At 40.7% G+C, this 19,894-nt stretch overlaps 1 protein-coding gene across 1 annotated transcript; it reads left to right on the top strand.

The window, feature by feature from the left end:
- Window positions 1-9,703: 9,703 nt before the first annotated feature.
- Window positions 9,704-14,918, top strand: LOC110914491. The gene is made up of 3 exons (XM_022159280.1): window positions 9,704-11,252; window positions 11,359-13,901; window positions 14,022-14,918. The coding sequence occupies exons 1-3, from the start codon at window positions 9,704-9,706 to the stop codon at window positions 14,916-14,918; spliced, it is 4,989 nt and encodes a 1,662-aa protein (XP_022014972.1).
- The last annotated feature ends 4,976 nt before the right edge of the window (window positions 14,919-19,894 follow it).

Here is a 19,894-nt window from a genome sequence, read left to right on the forward strand (position 1 = left end):
ATATCCTAAACGGATGATACCGGACAAAAGCTTCCGGGAACATCTCAATATATTTCACATTACCCATAACCCTATCTATCTTTTTTAGCAAGCCAATACCCTTCTTTGGTTTCTGGTTCCACGTATAGTGCAACCCATGACCCATAATATCAACAAGCTCTGTATACTGAACACAATCATGGAAATCTCTCATACCAATAGAACTCGTCGAAGGCCCATACAAAGAATCTTCCACCTGAAGGACCGAATTAAAATCCCCCATGACAACCCAAGGCTTATCATGGCAAAGGCTTTTGTGCATACATAGATTTTCCCATAAGCATCTTCTTTCCTGATAAGTATTCTTAGCATACACAAAGGAACTGAAGAAAGGAGCATTACCATTTTTAGGACATATTTGAGTATGAATAATTTGGTCCTCTAGCGACAAGACCATAAGATCCACAACCTCCATGTTCCATCCTATGATGATTCTAGTACCACGATCACACACATCACCATTCGACGTCCAAGCCCAATTACGAAAAACAGCTTTACACACCTTATCTAAATTTGTAACATCCACGTGAGATTCCAGAATAGCACAAACAGCTACCCGATTTTCAGACAAAAGCATACGAACCTCCTTTTGTTTCAGGGGATGGTTCAAACCCCTTATATTCCAGGAAGCTAAACTATCCATTTAAACCGACAATACCGGGAGTGCTTGCCCCCTCAGAAACTTGACGTTGTTCATGTCTCATGAATTCCGACGATTCTGTTGGAATTGTTTCCACTACCTCCTCATCTGACAACACATGATTACCACTATCATTTTCCATGTTAGGCCTCTTCACATTCTCCGAACGATTACCACCCTCAGGCCCCACCGGGTTATTAGAAAGCACTTCAAACGAATTTCTGGTTGCAACACTACCTCCCACCTTGTTGTCCATATTACCCTCCTTTGTGCCTGAGGTACTTGGACCAGCTTTGTTAACTTTCGGCTTATATATGAACTTAGCTTTTTGCTTTTTTTTGATTAGTACCAACCCGTACAGTCTTTCGCTTATCCGTGACAAACCCCTCCTCATCAACTACCACTTGTTTCTGTTTATTGTTCACGTTCTTGCCACAAGTGAGGTCACTATGACGAAAAACACAGCATGCCGAACACCGATGTGGTTTCCACTCATATTCCACATTAATTCTTTCAGTGATATACCCGTCTTCATCTAACTTCGGAATTGCCACAATTATATGATCCTTCAGTTCATTATCAACATTCACTTCAATTAAGGCCCGAGCGAAACTACTCCTCCCCCAATTTTCAGCACACATATCCGCCGTATAACCATCAAGTCTTTTCGGAGTCCCTAGCTTAGAAGCTAATAAACTCAGACCGTCATCCGTGTAGACCGAAATAGGGACATTATGCAACTTAACCCATACCGGAACCGACTTAATACCCTCTTTCTTTAGGCTCACAGACGGAGACCAAACATTCAAAAACAACGGGACTTTTCTAATAAGCCAGGCCCTCCCTCCAAGACTTTAGTCATCCCCTCTTTGGTATCAAACTTAAAAAAGAAAAAGCCATCCGAGTTCATCATAATCTTAGCAAACCCAAACTTAGACCATACATTCTTAGCATAATATTCAACCACAGGGTAAGGCAAATGATTACCTAGAAAATATCCATAAAGAACATTGTCGAATTTCTCCTGAACCTTGCGGATCACCTCTCTAGGAATCACAACATCAGCATCTTGTATCACCTCATTCGAATCTAGCCTTCTGAAGTTGATTTCACGTTTCATCAGACTAACGTTCTTAACTCTATCCGCATACGATGGTCTTGAATCATCAAGTGTTACCGGTTTAGATATTGCAGCCAAACCATCAAGGATCGAAACATTGTTAGTAGAATATAACCCCCTTCTCGGTAACAGAGTATTCCCTTCTATGTTGGTAACCTTCAAGCTAATGCCTCGTACAGGAGCCGTCCCAGGGGAGCTCCCAGGAGAAAACTCACTGCCTGCCTTCAAATCATCAAGCTGAGGATTACGAATATTATCAAAGATGGGGTAGTCTACCCCTTCAGAAAAAGCACCTCTCTCCATTAACACATCAGACGACGCACCATGCAAGAAACAAGATCGAGAAAACCAAAAGCCAAAGCAACCTGGACAAAACCCTAAACTAGCAAAACCCTAATCTAAATATCGTCACAAGATCAAATAGAGAATCCGATCAATCAAGGTTACTGCCTAACCAGTAGGACCGAAAGACCCAAGACGCTATTCAATCTGATCTGACACTTAGGATAGGGCCGGCGATGAAAAGCAAAAGAAAATCCAAGAATTCAAACGATCAGAAGATGCTAACGAGTTCGTTACAGACGTTTGACGAATCAAAACCTGATCACAGACTGTTATGCATCCAAATCGCGAAGAAATCAAAGATTCCATGACAGGAAAAAGAAAATCGCCAGCTAGAGAGAGAGATAGGGTTTCAATTTGAGAGAGTTCTTGTGTGTTCTTGCACTTGAATTCTTGAAAAAAATGATAGATAGTTACAAGTCTTGGAACACCCTTTTCTTAAAAGGATGAGAGAGAGAGTTGCCACCCAAAATGGCCAATCAACAATCATCTATTTATGCAAAATGCATGCACTATGATTGGACCAAAAAAAAACTTGTGAGTTCCCATGAGGGGGGCGGCCCCTAGCTTTTATTTAAAAAAAAAATTCACAATTTCTTTTATAAATTTAAGTCTTGTTTATTTTATAACCTTTTATAAAATATAACATCTCATGTTTACAAGACTTATGCAACCTTTTAAAATTGTTATTTAACCCATTAAATAACAAATAAAATATTCTCTCAAAATAAATTATCCATATAATTTACTAGCTTGTCAAGTGCAATTTATTTAGAAAACCGATTTCTAAATATTGTAAGTGTTAATATTAATTTGTTTGATCATATCATAAATAAATATTGTAGGTGTTTGTCTAGCTTGTTATTGGGTATGACCCGACTTGGATGATAACGTACTAGCCACATCAATTTAATATGTGTCTTGGGCATACAGAGTCCAACAACAGAATCCGGATAACACCCATTGTGAGTCTTTCTGATTAGTGATGATTTAGAATTCGAAGTTAACCGAATATTCAAGCTGTTTGATTGTAGCCGACTTTGGATGCTATAAGATTCGTAAAACAACAATTATGAATCTCGCAAGCTTGGAAGTTGAATGCTCCAAATTAAACCGAGTCTGGATGAAACAGAATCCGGATACCACCCATTGTGAGTCCTTCTAATTAGTGATGTTATAGGATCCGAATTCAACCGAGTATGGATGCTATCTAAAAGTAGCCGACTCTGGATGCTATACGATTCGTATAACATCCATTCTGAATCGCATAAGCTAGGGAAGTTAAATAATTCAAATTAAACCGAATATGGATGAAACAGAATGCGGATACCAGCCATTGTGAATCCTTCTAATTAGTGATGTTATAGGATCCAAATTCAACCGAGTATCGATGCCATCTGAATGTTGCCGACTCTGAATGTTATACGATTCGTTAAACAACCATTCTGAATCTCGCATGCTAGGGAAGTTGAATGATCCAAATTAAACCGAGTCTAGATGTTATTGGATCCAAATTCAACCGAGTATGGATGCTATCTAAATGTAGCCGACTCTAGATGCTATACGATTCGTAAAACAACCATTCTGAATCTCGCATGCTAGGGAAGTTGAATGATCAAAATTTAACCGAGTCTGGATGAAACAAAATCCGGATAACACCCATTGTGAGTCCTTCTGATTAGTGATGTTATAGGATCCAAATTCAATCGACTGTGAATGCTATCTTAATGTAGCCAACTCTGGATGCTATACGATTCGTAAAACAACTATTGTGAATCTCGCATGCTAGGGAAGTTTATTTATCCAAATTAAACCGACTCGGGATGAAATAGAATCCGGATAACACCCATTTTGTGTCCTGATTAGTGATGTTATAGGATCCGAATTCAACCGAGTATGAATGCTATCTTAATGTAGCCAACTCTGGATGCTATACGATTCGTAAAACAACCATTCTGAATCTCGCGTGCTAGGGAACTTGGATGATCCAAATTAAACCCAGTCTTGATGAAATAGAATCTAGATACCACCTATTGCGAATCCTAGTGATCAGTGATGTTATGGGATCCGAATTCCACCGTGTATGGTGCTATCTGAATGTAGCCGACTCTGAATGCTTCGTAAAACAATCATTCTGAATCTCGCATGCTAGGGAAGTTGAATGATCCAAAACCTCTCAACCCTAATCATTCTCACCAATTCCAATCATACGGCAGTGCAAGTTCTCTAATCATTTAGGGTTTCACCAATCTCTAAACTCTTGATCTTTGATCTTTCAATCTTTCCAGAGCAAACCCCACGTCAAATCTAAGGTAATGTTTACATCATACGTTGTTTTTCGTATTCAATTGATCTCATGCAAACCCTAGTTCTCCAAACAAGGATTCTGTGATTAGTTGATCTTTTAGATTGTTTGTAAGATGATTTGTAATGTGTGATGATTTGCCTGTGATTAGGACCAATCCACATGCTAGAATAGTTAAACTTTTGGTTGATTCGTATGGAAGAATAGGGTTTTGATCGTATTGATTTATTGTAACTGTTGCATCAGAAACCATAATTTGGCTTTGTTGATTCGTAGTGTTGTCGTATGGAGTTAACAGTCCGGGCATTGTGAAGTCACAAAGTCCGATGATTGTGATTATGAGAGTCAGGGTTTTAAACATTACATGGGGTCCGAATTTTAGTTGATTTCCCTGAGTCTGAGTTAATTGATGAAACACATGGTCCGAATTTTGGTAATGAAGCATGGTCCGAGTTTTAAGAGGTGATGTTTGGTCCGAGTTTTATGGGGGGGGGGGTGTTCGGGTCCGAGCTTTTGATTGTTGTAGGGTCCGAATTTTAGTGATGATTGTATGTTCCGAATTTTTGTGATTAATATATGGTCCAAGTTTGTTGATGATTGTATGGTCCGAATTTTGTGATTAATATATATGGTCCGAGTTTGTAATGCACATAAGGAGGTTCGAGTTCTGTTAAGGGGTGTTTGGTCCGACTTTATTAGAAGATGTTTGGTGTGAGTTTTAGTTATTGCTTGATCCGAGTTTACTTATAATGCTAAGTTCAAAACCCTGTATGAAGAACATCCTGCATGTTACTGCATGTTACTGTATGTTACTGTATGTTACCGTATGTCACTGTATGTTACTGTATGTATGTGCAATCTATGTCATGTTAATCTGTAAACAATTATCACACGGAACACAGTTGTTTGGACACCAAGGAGTTGTAAACCTTAATTGAGCGTAAACACTTACATTGAGTTTATGTGCAATGTACCTTAGGTCGTGTGTAACGGACCTAACCATTAATTAACACTAGAAGCACAATAACAAACCGAGCAAACCAAGATGAGTTCACACTCTTACCAAGGCATGGGATTCCCGGTGGGTAGGGAATGGGATTGAAGGAAAAGGATTGATGAATTATTTGGATTTACACTGTTACTAGACTATCTACCATCGTCCTCGGTTGCGAAGGACCCTTACGTAAAACCTACGTAATACTTGTGCTTACTACTGTCCTCAGGGTTTGAGGGACACTTACGTAAAACCTACGTAAACTCATACATACTACTGTCCTAGGGCTATGAAGGACACTTACGTAAAACCTACGTAAACCCCCGCGTACCACTGTCCTCGGGATAAGGACACTTACGTAAAACCTACGTAAACCTCGTACATACTACTGTTCTCGGGTTAAGAAGAACACTTATGGTTACCTCTAGTCTAGTACATACATACATGGGAAGCTCCCACTAAATGAACATACAACTGACTTAGTTAATAACGCATGGTGATGCAACGAACTTACTATTACGAACTTACTTATTGTGAACTCGCTCAACTAGTTGTTGACTTTCTGTTACATGCCTTGCAGGTCGTTAGGTAGACATGGAGCTTGCACTGGGAGGCGCGGTCGTTGTGGACAAGGATCGTGAATGCTTTGATTAATTCCTGAGTAAGTAGAATATTATCTGAAATTTTCCGACCCGGAACAAAAGCTGATTGGTTAATGCTAGCAATCTCATTCAAAAATCCCTTCAACTGATCCGCCAACACCTTACTAATACACTTAAAAATAACATTACAGCACGAAATAGGACGATGATTAGTAATGTAGGTAGGAGACGACACCTTTGGAACCAAAGCGACTAACGTGTGATTAAGTTGTTGAAGAAGGTTCCCCGTGTTAAAGAAATCCAGGATAGCATTCGAAACATCACTCCCCACTATTTGCCTAGTACTCCTGAAAAACGTAGACGTATAACCATCCGGCCCAGGAGCTTTATCATTCCCAATAGAAAACATAGCCGATTTAATTTCCTCCAGAGTAACCGACCGAACCATATGATTAGCACTATCAGGATTCAATTTATTGCAAAACAGATCAGGTGAAGGGACCAAAGAAAGTTGACCTTCACAACCTAGAAAGTGCTCATAATGATTAACAAATGTTGCCGCCACTTTATCACCCTCAAACAGGTTTCCACTAGAATCAAAGATGGCCTCAATACGATTGACGTGGTTCCTACACTTCAACGACGTGTGGAAATAAGCCGTATTAGCATCACCAGCACGAAGCCATTCGACTTTAGACTTCTGCTTAAGAAATCTTTCCTCATCAAGAGACGCCTCCTGAAAATCACGAAGAATAGCAGCTTCTTTAGTACGCAAAAATTCATTCATCGGGTCCCTATCAATGTCTCGTTGGATAGCCTCTAGATTTCCTCTTAAAGTCGCAACCTTTTCATGAAGATTCCCCTGTTGAAATAAGAGAGCACGAAGAGAGGATTTCATTCGAGAAAGTTTCTTAACCACACGGAACTGGTGAACCCCATCAACGTTAACATTCCACTTTGAGCTTACAAGATCCAGAAAACCAGGCTTATGCACTAAAAATTAGCAAACTTAAAAGGTTTCGGTTTAGACTTTTCAGCCGAGAACATCTTCAACACACACGGACAATGATCCGAGATTCCATAAGGAGTAAACACAGCAACCGACTGAGGAAACGAACTAACAAAAGGGGCATTACCCAAAACTCTATCAATCTTCTTCAATAAACCGACACCCTTCTTGGGTTTTTGGCTCCAAGTGTAGTGAAGACCCGTTCGTTTGATATCAAAAACATCAATTTCCTCAACACATTCTTTAAATTCACGCATACCAGGGGAAAAAGAAGAACAACTAATCGATCTATCCTCAAGATTAAGAGCAGAGTTGAAATCTCCCATAATAACCCAAGGTTTATCATGAACTAAACCCTTATGCACACGAAGATTTTGCCAAAGAATCCTTCGATCCACATAATAATTCGCAGCATAGACCAAGGAACAAAAAAAAACATTCTCTTATTAGTTTTACAAAAAATCTGGACATGTAAAACTTGATCCGTCTGAGCAATAACCATAACATCCACCTCCCCTGGATCCCATCCCAAGATTATACGAGCGCCTTTATTACAACAACCCCCATTAGAGGTCCAATCCCATCTCCTAAATACCGCATTACAAACTTTACGAAGACTGTCCATATCCACATGAGACTCTAAGATTGCATATAAACTGAGCTTATTATTCTTAACCACCTGACGAACCTCATTTTGTTTTAGCAGCCGGTTCAGACCCCTAATATTCCAAACAGCCAAACTAATCATTTAATCACCTTGGGAGAAGGAGTGCTTGCCCCTTTTTTATTAACATCATGGCCTGAGTCTACCTTAAGAAATTCATTCGTTTCATTATAAACTTCAATTACCTCCTCATCATCGGAGTTCTCGAACCCATCCTCCATGTCCCGACCAGATTTACTAGAATCCCCAACATCATCTCTTAAAAAATCAAAAGGATTGCTAGACACAAGAGTAATCGGTTTGTCAACCTTCTTGGTACCTCCATCCGATTTATTGCCAATAGGCCTGTACTCAAACTTTGGTTTCTGCTTATTAACTGGAAAACCCGATCTCTTTGCTATCTTTTTATCCTCAACAGTTGTAAAGCCATCATCATCAACCATATTCTTCCCCTTTCCATGACTTTTAGCTACCACCTGTTGTTTATTACCGGTATTTCCCATGTTTCCATGTTTCAGATTAGATCAAACCTGTTTCGGACAACCTTCATCGGAATGACCAAACACACGACAGTGACCGCATCTATACGGACACCACTCATACTCTACGTACAACTTCTCTTTAACGAAACAATCTCCATCAAGATCTGGAACAGCAATAACTAACTCCTCTTAAAATCGTTTTCAGTAGAGATCTCAATAAGAGCACGAGCATAGCTACTCCTCCCCCAAGCATCCATACACATATTCGTAGTATACGAATCTAGCATTTTCGGTTCACCAATCGCCGTCGCTATAAGACTTAACCCATCTTCCATGTAAGCCGCAATTGGGACATCATGAATCTTAACCCATAGTTGTAACTGTTTACTTCTTTCTTCTCGAGTTTAGTAGAAGCTGACCAGATATTTAAAAATAAGGGTTGTGACCGAATAATCCACGGGCCAGCTTTGAGAGCACTCATCATGCCTGATTAATCCGCGAACTTGAAAAAGAAAAATCCATTAGCATTCATCATCGATTTCTGCAATCCGAATTTCTTCCAGTTGTTTCGAACAAAGTACTCTACAACCGGGTAGGCCACTCGATCACCCAAAAAGTATCCATACAAGGTATTAGCAAGCTTATCCTGAATAGCCCTAACCGAATCCCGGGGTAAAACCACGTCACAACCATCTTGTTTCTCAACACTAGCAAGATTCCGAAAGTTTACCTTTTTAGAGTTTTTATTCAAGACTGACTCAGCATAGGACAAAGGTTTCGAAGTTCCCATATCATCCTGATTACCGTTCATCACACCCCCTCCTGCATGCATATTCTCCTCTACCCTAGATGCCGATTGCACATCCTCTGGATTAACTGGAACCGTTACTTTCAGCAGTTCATCAATCACATTAATGTAAGTTCCCTCTGCCTTCTCATTCACGACCGTGCCTCTACATGGAGCAAAAGTTTTCCCATCAATATCAACAACCCTGTCCGCAAATCATAACAACTTTGATGTAACTAGCTTTAATAAGATGATGCACAAAAGTCTGCGATAATAAACGAAACCCTAATGCTCTCTCTCCTATGGCGATTTTCATGTTCTTCTTGAAACCTGAATTTTCTTCGTGATCTGTTGTATAACAGTCTGTGATTAGAGTTTTGATCCTTTCAATACTCTATAACGAACTCGTTAGCAATAGTGATCGATTTAAATTAGGGTTTTTCTTTTTTCTTTTTGCGTTAATCGCCACCTTAGGTATCAGTGTTGAAACCCTGATCTATTACGTTGGTTGTTGTTGATTGCGGTTAACTGAGTTTAATTTAGCTAGATTGATAACTCCAACTTAATCGGTTAAGGGTGGCAGACTGATTCTAGGGTTTTAGGAATTAGGGTTTATCGTTCTTGTTCCTGATTTCGTTTGTTGCGGCGTTAGGCTTTTGGGGTATCGAGTGCATGGTTGTTTATGGTTCTTGTTTCACGTGAGAGTTGATTGATTTGTTATGGATGTTCAGTCTAAGTTTGGTGACGCTACTGCTAGTGTTCTGCATGATCGTGGTAAGCCGCCTGACCCGCTTGTTTCTTTTGCTAATAAACCGACCAACGTAGAGGGAGCTGATAGTATGAATGAACCTGTTGGTGAGGAGTTGCCGACACCTGGAACAGCACCTATTCGTGGGATCGGGTTAAGAGTTACTAACATTGAAGGCAATCCCTTAATTCCGAGAAGAGGTATGTTCTCTACATCTAATGTATCGGTCTTGGACGGGCTGATGAGTATTTCCAAACCGGTTGAAAATTTCTCCAATGGTGAACCGTCCACGATGGCTAATAAGGTTACTGGGGCTGTTGTCAAGCCCATGTCATATGCTGAGTCGGTAAATGCAAATAATGGCAAAAAAGTGAATTTTCGGTCGCTTGCTAGTGCTGTTAATCAGGAGGGTTGTGATGTTGTGTTACCGAGAGAATCAGTACGTATGGTCCAGGATAAGTTGGCTAACACCCTTTATGGGTACTTTTTGGGGGATCGAGTTGCCTTCCCAGTGGTGGACTACTTTGTTCGGATGAATTGGAAGAAATATGGGTTACAAAAGACTATGATGAACGCTAATGGTTTTTTCTTTTTCAAGTTTAGAGATGAGGCTGGAATATCGAATGTTCTTCAGGATGGGCCATGGATTATACGTTCTCAGCCTTTGTTTCTTAATCATTGGACCCCAACTACTAAACTCGAAAAGAAAGAGGTAACGAAAGTGCAAGTGTGGGTTAAAATTCACGAAGTTCCTATTGCGGCATACACGGAGGATGGCCTCAGCTTGATTGCAACAACTATTGGCGAACCAAAGATGTTGGACTCGTTTACCACGTCAATGTGTATGGATTCTTGGGGACGTAGTAGCTACGCTAGAGCGTTGATTGAAGTTTCAGCCGATAGAGAATTGCGAGAGGAAATTACAATGGCGATACCTGAACTTGATGGAGAGGGTTTTACAAAAGAAACGATGTATGTGGAGTATGAATGGAACCCGCATCGTTGTGCTTCATGTTGTGTCTTTGGCCACACGTCCGAGACTTGTCCAAAACTTCCTGTGAGAATGACTAATAACTTGCATCAGGTGCAAAATCGGAATGGTCCAAAGAACCCGAAAGGTAAAAAGTCTCCTGTTGTGGATCAGGAGGGATATACAGGTGTGTATGGGAAGAAAGCGGCCAAGAAAACTGGGATACCCGTGAATACACAGAAGCCTAAATTTGAATATCGTCCGGTGGGACAAAAGTCAAAAGGAGATTCTACTAAACCTAAGTCTCAGAACGGTATGGATGGTACTTCAAATAATAATTCTTTTCGGTCAGCCAATCCTTTTGATGTTCTTAATGAGGTGGAGGACGAACCGGGGCCTAGTAAAAGGCAACCGGACTTGAATGATGGGGACTCGGATGATGACGATGTGGAGGAAATTTATGATGAAATGGATGGGTTTATAATGGATGGTACCCGGAATATTAAGAATCACAAAGGGGCAAGCACTCCTTCTCCGAAAGTTACCAATGGTTAGTATCGCTGCATGGAACATAAGGGGGTTGAACCGCCCTCTCAAACAAATAGAGGTTCGGCAGGCAGTCAAGGATTTCAATTTGAGCTTGTGTGCTATTCTAGAGTCTCATGTGGATGTCGGTAAGTTGGGCAATGTGTGTAAAGCTGTGTTTCGTTCTTGGGATTGGACTTCAAATGGCGGGTGCTGTAACAAAGGTACAAGGATAATCATTGGGTGGAACCCAGCTTTGTTTGATGTTATGATCGTTGCTCAATCTCCTCAGGTTATGCATTTACAGCTTGTGTTTAAATTGGATAAGAGAGTGCTTTTTTGTTCCATTGTTTATGCCGATAATTATTATGTTACGCGGAGGGAGTTATGGCATCTTCTGTCTATGCATAAGGTTTTTGTCGCGGATCGGCCATGGTGTATTATGGGTGATTTTAACTCGGCTCTTAACGTAGAAGATAATTCGATGGGGTCTTCATCAATTTCGATTGGTATGAGGGATTTTCAGGAATGTGTTGATGACATCGAAGTTGTGGATATCAATCGTTCAGGTATTCATTTTACGTGGAGCCAAAAACCTAAAAACGGTGTGGGATTACTAAAGAAAATCGATCGGGTAATGGGAAACACTCCGTTTCTTACTGAATACCCGAACTCGGTTGCCATGTTCAAGCCATATAGACTTTCGGACCACTGCCCGTGTATCTTGTCTATTCCGGAAGCGTTGAAACTCAAACCAAGGCCGTTTAAGTTTGCTAATTTTCTGGTTTTTAAACCAGAATTTTTGGAGATTGTTAATAAACATTGGATAATTAATGTTGATGGGGTTCACCAATTTCGAGTTGTCAAGAAGTTAAAGTCGCTTAAACACCCGCTTCGGTCGTTGCTGTTTAAACAGGGTAATCTCCACAAGAAAGTTGAAACTATCCGGTTGAAATTAGATGATATTCAGCAAAAGATTGACTTAGAGCCGCATAATGCTGATTTGCGGAACGAGGAAGCTGCGGCTAGCCGTGATCTTCAAGTTGCTATGTTGGATGAAGAGCGTTTTCTGAAACAAAAAGCTAAGGTAGATTGGCTGAGTGCGGGCGACATGAATACGGCATTTTTCCATTCCTCTTTGAAAATTCGTAATCATTGTAGTAGGATCGATATCATTAAAGATACTCAAGGGAATCTCTATGAAGGTGATAATGTGTCTAAAGCATTTGTCCAACATTATGAGAAATTTTTTGGCAACAAAGATGATATCTCCTTACAACCTACTCCGGATTTATTTCCGAAAGTTTTACCCTACAATATTGCTACGAGTATGGTGCGGCCGGTTACGGAGGAGGAAGTTAAAAAGGCGATGTTCTCCATTGGCAATGATAAAGCTCCGGGTCCGGATGGTTTTACGGCTGCGTTTTTCAAGAATGCTTGGCCGCTAATTGGTAATGATATTGTTAATGCCATTAAAGATTTTTTTGATACTGGTAATTTGCTTCGGGAGCTGAATCATACGCTTATAGTTCTTATTCCTAAAGTGCCAACGCCTATGGTTGTTACTGATTTTCGCCCGATTGCTTGTTGTAACGTTCTATACAAGTGTATCAGCAAGATAATTGCTGATAGGATAAAGGGAGGTTTGAATGAGATTGTTAGCATTAATCAATCGGCATTTGTCCCGGGCAGGAAAATTTCGGACAACATCTTATTAACGCAAGAGTTAATGCACAACTATCATCGAAATGTGGGGCCTCCAAGATGTGCGTTTAAGGTTGATATTCAGAAGGCGTACGACACGGTGGACTGGAGGTTTCTGAAAAGTGTGCTTCGTGGGTTTGGGTTTAACGATAATATGGTGAGGTGGATCATGTTGTGTGTTTCCTCTACCTCATTTTCGGTTTGTGTTAACGGCATGGTTCATGGGTTTTTCAGAGGTCAACGGGGGTTAAGGCAAGGGGATCCTATCTCTCCTTATCTTTTCACTCTTGTCATGGAGGTGTTGACGGGTATTCTTCAGCACTCTGTTCGGATAGATTCCTCCTTCAAATATCATAACAGATGTGAAAAACAGCAGATTATAAATCTTTGCTTTGCGGATGATCTGTTCCTTTTTGCTAGAGGGGAAGTGAACTCGGCCAATTGTATTATGACCTCTCTTTCAAAATTTTCTAAGATGTCGGGCCTAGTGCCTAACAACCAGAAAAGTACGGTCTTCTTTTGCAATGTGAAAGATCATGTTAAACAGGAGATTCTGGACATTATGCCTTTTGTGGAAGGTACGTTACCGGTCAAGTATTTGGGTGTCCCTCTTATTTCCTCTATGCTTAGATACAGTGATTGCCGTGTGCTCGTGGAAAAATTAGAGAAACGTATTATGCACTGGAAGAATAAATTGTTATCGTTTGCGGGGCGGCTTCAACTGATTATCTCAGTTCTCTCTTCAATGCATATTTATTGGTCCTCTGTGTTTTTGCTTCCTGTGCGGGTTGTTAAGGAGCTTGAAGCTAGAATGAGAAATTTCTTATGGTCTCAAGATGTGTCGTTCAATAGAGGTAAAGCTAAAGTTTCGTGGAAAGTGGTTTGTACTCCTAAGTATGAAGGTGGTTTAGGCATTAGACGGATTGGGGATATGAATAAAGCCCTGATGGCGTCTCATATTTGGAGTATTGTAAAGAAGCGGGATTCCCTTTGGGTCAAGTGGGTTCACTCTTATCGGCTTAAAGGAAAGAATTTCTAGGTTTGCAAAGCTACTTCAAATTCTACTTGGTCATGGAGGAAAATCATTCAGTTGAGGCATGTTATTCGGAAATATGTTTGGTCCGATGTGGGTAATGGCCGTGATACATCAGCTTGGTTTGATTTTTGGAGTGATTTAGGCCCTCTTGGTGATTTTCTGTCACCAAGGACTATTACGGATGCTGATTTTCGGTTAGATGACACTGTTTTCAATATTTTCTCTAACGATACTTGGAATTGGCCTGTCGCATGGAGGGATCTTTTCCCTGTTCTTATTCAGCTGGATCACTTTCGTTTAGACCCGTCAAAATCTGACCGATTGCTATGGAAAGATGGGAACGAATGTCAGGATTTCTCTTCGTCAGCCGTATGGCACTCGGTTCGTCATAGAGAATCAGAGGTTGATTGGAGTGGTATTGTTTGGTTTGCTCAATGTATCCCTAGGCACGCGTTTATGATGTGGCTGATTATGAAGAGAAAGCTCCTTACTCAAGACAAGATTCTGCAGTGGGATTTCTCAAGGCGGAAAAACATGAATATGATGTGCTGTCTATTGTGCTACGAGAACTTTGATTCTCATCAGCATTTATTCTTTGAATGCAAATTTTCGGACGAAGTCTGGAATATGATTCGGGGTAAAGTGGGTATGGAGGCTGTGTGTTCGAGATGGGAGGATATCACCGAGTGGCTATGTGCTCGCATTCGGTCAAAGAAAGTGGAGATTTATGTCGCGAAGCTTCTAGTTGCGGCTGCTGCGTATACGATTTGGCAAGAGCGGAATGCTAGACTATTCAGAAACCAATTACGTCCACCTGAAATGGTGAAGGATGCTATTCTGAAAACTGTGAGATACAAGCTGATGGGAGCTAAGCTGAAGATCAACGCTAGGGTGCGGAAGCTGCTTGGGGATTGGGATGTTGCAACTGAAACGAAAGATGATGGAGGCTAATTAGTTAGTTTTTTTGTAGTTTCGTTTCTGTCTAGATGAGTGTCTAGGTGTTTATGTCCGGTTGTTGCGTTCGGTTTCTTTTGGTTTGGTTTTACTGGCTTTACTTTCATGGGGCATGTCTCATGATTGAACTGGTGTAGGCTTTCTACACCACTTGTTCTTTTTTGGTTGTGAATATATAGAATCACCGGGGTAACCCTTTACCCAAAAAAAACAACCCTGTCCGCAAGACACAGTAGGGTTTTGACGGCCATCATGCTGAAAATTCCCGGATTTATAACGACCATCCATGCTAAGAAAAACGACTCTCTATAAACTCAAAACTTCAGACTATCATGCACAAAAACAAACCAGCGAGACCAGAATTCGACCGACACACAAACGAAAGGATGAAACCCTAAACTAGCAAACCCTAACCCATGTATCTTTCGAAATCAAATAGAGGAATTAGTAAGTCGAAAAATAACAAACCCACACCTCTATGCAATCAGATCAATACAAGAACTAGGGCGGCGATTGGAAACAAACCGAAACAAACCCTAGATTAAACTTTATCCCTTTGCTAACTAGTTCGAATGTAAACGAGTTAAGCGAGTTATCCTACGTAGAAAACTTTGATCGTCGCCTGAACCCTAATGCTCTCTCTCCTTCTGGCGATTTTTTGTTCCTCATGTAACCTTGATTTCTTCGTGATCTAATGTATAACAGTCTGTGATTAGAAGTTTGATCCTTTCAAAATTCTATAACGTACTCGTTAGCAATAGTGACCGATCTAATTAGGGTTCTTGTTTCGTTTCTTTTCAAATCGCCGCCTTAGACATCAATCTTCAAACCCTGATTTATTAAATTAGTTGTTATTGATTGCGGTTAACTGAGTTTAATTTAGCTAGATCGATAACTCTGGTTTAATCGATTAAGGGTGGATTTTTGAGTCTAGGGTTAGGAATTAGGGTTTGGTTTTCGATTTTCGGCTGCTTGTTTTAGGTATTCTTGTCTTCTTGGTTTGCATGGTTCGAATCTAGTTTGGTTGAGAGAGTTGTTTATCATTGTTCTTCGTAAAAGCTGCACTTGAGGTTCTACGTGGAACATCTGCATGGGGAATAATTCGGATGGATATGGGAGTGAGTCAGGGGATGTGCCTTCAAAACGTGGAATAGGGTTAAGAGTTACTAATGTTGACGGCAACATAAAGCTTCCAAGACGTGGTATGTTTTCAACTTCTGATGTATCGATCCTAGATGGATTAGCCAAGATATCCGTTCCGGTGGAAAACCTTTTTGACAAATCTGGTAGCTATGTGAACTTGGGTGCTCGGAAACAATCGGATATTTGGAATAATGAGAGTCAGGTGAATAAGTCATTCGCTGACTCTCAAAACGTGGAAGAGCCGGCGGCGGAGATAGGTATTGGAACTTCAACAGTGAATCATGGGGGGGCACCTATGTCCTTTGCTAATGCGGTCAAAAATAAGAAGGAACCGGTGAAAGTAAACTTTAGGCCGATGGAATCCAACGAAACAGTAGAAGGAGCTGATGTTGTAATCCCGCTCTCTTCGGTGAAACAGGTGCACGAGAGATATGAAAACACGCTATACGGATATTTCCTGGGGAAACGTTTAGCTTTCCCGGTTGTGGATTTTTTTGCTAAGAAGAATTGGGTGAAGTATGGTCTCCTGAAGCTTATGATGAACGCGAAGGGCTTCTTTTTCTTCAAGTTCAAATCAAAAGAGGGAATGGATAAACTAATGGAGGATGGGCCGTGGACCATTAGGAATGTGCCGATAATCTTAAATGAATGGTCCCCGAATGTGATAGTGGAGAAGCAGGATATAAAAACTGTTCCGGTTTGGATCAAAATGCATGATATACCGCTGACAGCGTTCACGGAGGACGGGTTGAGCTTGTTGGCTTCCAAGATAGGTAATCCGAAGATGTTGGATTCGTACACGGCAACTATGTGTGCTGAATCATGGGGGAGGAGCAGTTTTGCTAGAGCAATGGTCGAGATTCACGCTGATAAGGAGATAAAGAAAAGCATAACGGTTGCTATTCCTTCCTTGGATGGAAGTGGTCATACAAAAGTCGAGGTAAAAGTGGATTATGACTGGGAACCTATGAGATGCTCGTCATGCTGTGTCTTTGGACATGAAGATAATTCATGCCCAAAGATTCCTATTCAGGTTAACAATGACGTTAATGCCAAACCCAATAATGAATTCCAAGAACCTGGTGTGAAAACAAAAAGATTTAATGGTCAAGGTGTGAATATCAAGAACCAGAAGCCGAAGTTTACCTACCGGCCGGTTGTAAAGCCAAAGGCAAAAACAACCAATTCAAATGGAACTCCGAAAATCACTACTTCAAATCCGTTTGATGTTTTAGGTGCCGATGCGGAACTTATGGATGACGTAAATGGGGATATCGGTGTTGATGGGGCTGCTGTCTTAAAATCGAAGGGTAAGAGTAACAACACGGACGAGGTAATGGTGGATGATACAGATGTGGATAGTCTACTATCGGACATTCCTAAATATATGGCAACCAAAATTGGTAACCAATCTGAGGATGCAAGCACATCCGGTCTAGCGGGTTTTAATGGGTAGTATTGCGTCATGGAATATAAGGGGGTTGAACCGCTCCCTCAAACAGAAGGAGGTTCGCAGGGTAGTTGTGGATAATCATGTTCATGTTTGTGCCATCATGGAGACGCATGTAGACATCTCTAATGTTTCAAAGGTTTGTCAAAAGGTTTTCAACTCGTGGTTATGGACTACGAATGCTAGTTGCTGTTTGAAAGGGACAAGGATTATGCTTGGGTGGGATCCGAATGTTGTTGATGTTATGGTCCTCTCGCAGACTGATCAGGTTATTCATACTCAAGTGTTTTTTAAGCTGGATAAAAAATCTGTATTTTGTTCGTTTGTTTATGCGGAAAATCATTATATGAATAGAAGGATCCTGTGGCAAAATTTATGTGGTCATAATGTTTTTATGAAGGACAAGCCGTGGGCTATTATGGGGGATTTCAATGCCTCTTTATTTCTTGATGATTCGAGTGCTGGTACGTCAAAATGTAACATCGGTTCTAGGGAGTTTAAAGAATGTGTCAATTCCATCGAGGTTTTTGATGTGAATAGCACAGGTCTTCACTTCACTTGGACGAATAATCAGCAGCGAGGTGGCACTATTTTTAAGAAATTAGACCGAATCATGTGTAATATAAACTGTATTACGGAATTTCCAAATGCGGGAGCTTATTTCCACCCTTTTCGGGTCTCGGATCATGCACCTTGTATACTCAAGCTACCGGGTATATCTAGAGAGAAACCAAAACCGTTTAAATTTGTGAACTTGATTGCGGATAAGCACGGTTTTATTGATGCGGTAAAGCTGATTTGGAATAAAGAAATTTTGGGATTTCACATGTATCAAGTTGTTATCAAGCTTAAACTCCTAAAAACCCCCATGCGCAGACTTTTCATTCAGCAAGGAAATTTGCATGAGAATGTGACGAAGGCTAGAAAAGAGCTAGATGAATGTCAGATTGACATGGATCGGAATCCGGCTAATGAGAGCATTATTGCAAATCATAGTATTCTTCTTCAAAAGTATAAGGATGCTATCCACGATGAAGCTATGTTCTTACAACAGAAATCGAAAGTCGATTGGCTGAATTTGGGGGATTCGAACACGAAATATTTCCATAATGTTGTCAAAGCTAAGAATCATCGTAGCCGTATTCTTTCAATTCGAGACTCTGGAGGATCCTTACACGAGGGGGGTGAGGCGGCCCAAGCATTCGTTGATCATTTTTCTAACTTCTTCGGGAGTGTTGGCCATGTGACGATTAGTCCTAATATGGATATATTTCGCAATAAACTGTCGGTTGGGAAAGCAAATAATATGATTCGGGTAGTGACTGAAGGTGAAATCAAAGATGCTATGTTCTCTATTGCCGGTAATAAGGCTCCAGGTCCAGATGGTTATACTTCTATTTTCTTTAAAAAGGCTTGGGATATAGTGGGTAAAGATGTCTGCCTAGCGATTCAGGATTTCTTTTCGAATGGCAAGCTTCTTAGTCAACTAAACCACACGGTAATTTCTTTAATTCCGAAGGTTAAGACTCCTCAGACGGTAACGGACTATAGGCCTATCTCTTGCTGTAATACTCTTTATAAGTGTATTAGCAAGATCATCACCACTCGTATAAAAGAGGGCCTCGGAGATATAGTTAATATTAATCAGTCCGCTTTCATTCCGGGTAGAAAGATATCAGATAACATTCTCCTAACTCAGGAGTTAATGCATAACTATCATCAGAATCATGGTCCCCCGAGGTGTGCTTTTAAAGTTGATATTCAGAAGGCGTATGATACGGTTGACTGGGGGTTCTTGGAAAAGATTCTTCACGGGTTTGGTTTTCACCGACAGATGATCAAATGGGTCATGGCATGTGTCACTTCGACTACATTTTCTCTGGCGATTAACGGTAATCTGCATGGTTATTTTAAGGGCAAACGGGGTTTACGACAAGGAGATCCTATGTCGCCATACCTATTTACATTGGTAATGGAGGTGCTTACATTGATCCTGAAAAAGCAAGTTGATGAGTCTACAGGGTTTCGATTCCATCATAAATGTGAAGAGCAAAGAATCATTAACTTATGTTTTGCAGATGATCTTTTCTTGTTTGCTCGTGGTGATCCTCAGTCAGCGGCTGTCATTCATGAATCGTTGAATATATTTAAAAATATGTCGGGCTTAGTCCCGAGCATAACTAAGAGTACAGCTTTTTTTGGTGGAGTTCCGAATCACATTAAAGTCCAAATTCAAGCCATCATGCAGTTTGACGAGGGTGTTCTTCCGGTTCGGTATCTTGGTGTCCCGCTTATATCGTCTCGGTTAAACTACTCGGATTGTAAAAAGCTTGTTGAAAATCTGGAATTGAGAATTACTGATTGGAAAGCAAAAAGCTTG

The sequence above is a fragment of the Helianthus annuus genome, chromosome 15 (genome assembly GCF_002127325.2).
Source record: "Helianthus annuus cultivar XRQ/B chromosome 15, HanXRQr2.0-SUNRISE, whole genome shotgun sequence".
In the NCBI taxonomy this organism is placed as follows: domain Eukaryota; kingdom Viridiplantae; phylum Streptophyta; class Magnoliopsida; order Asterales; family Asteraceae; genus Helianthus; species Helianthus annuus.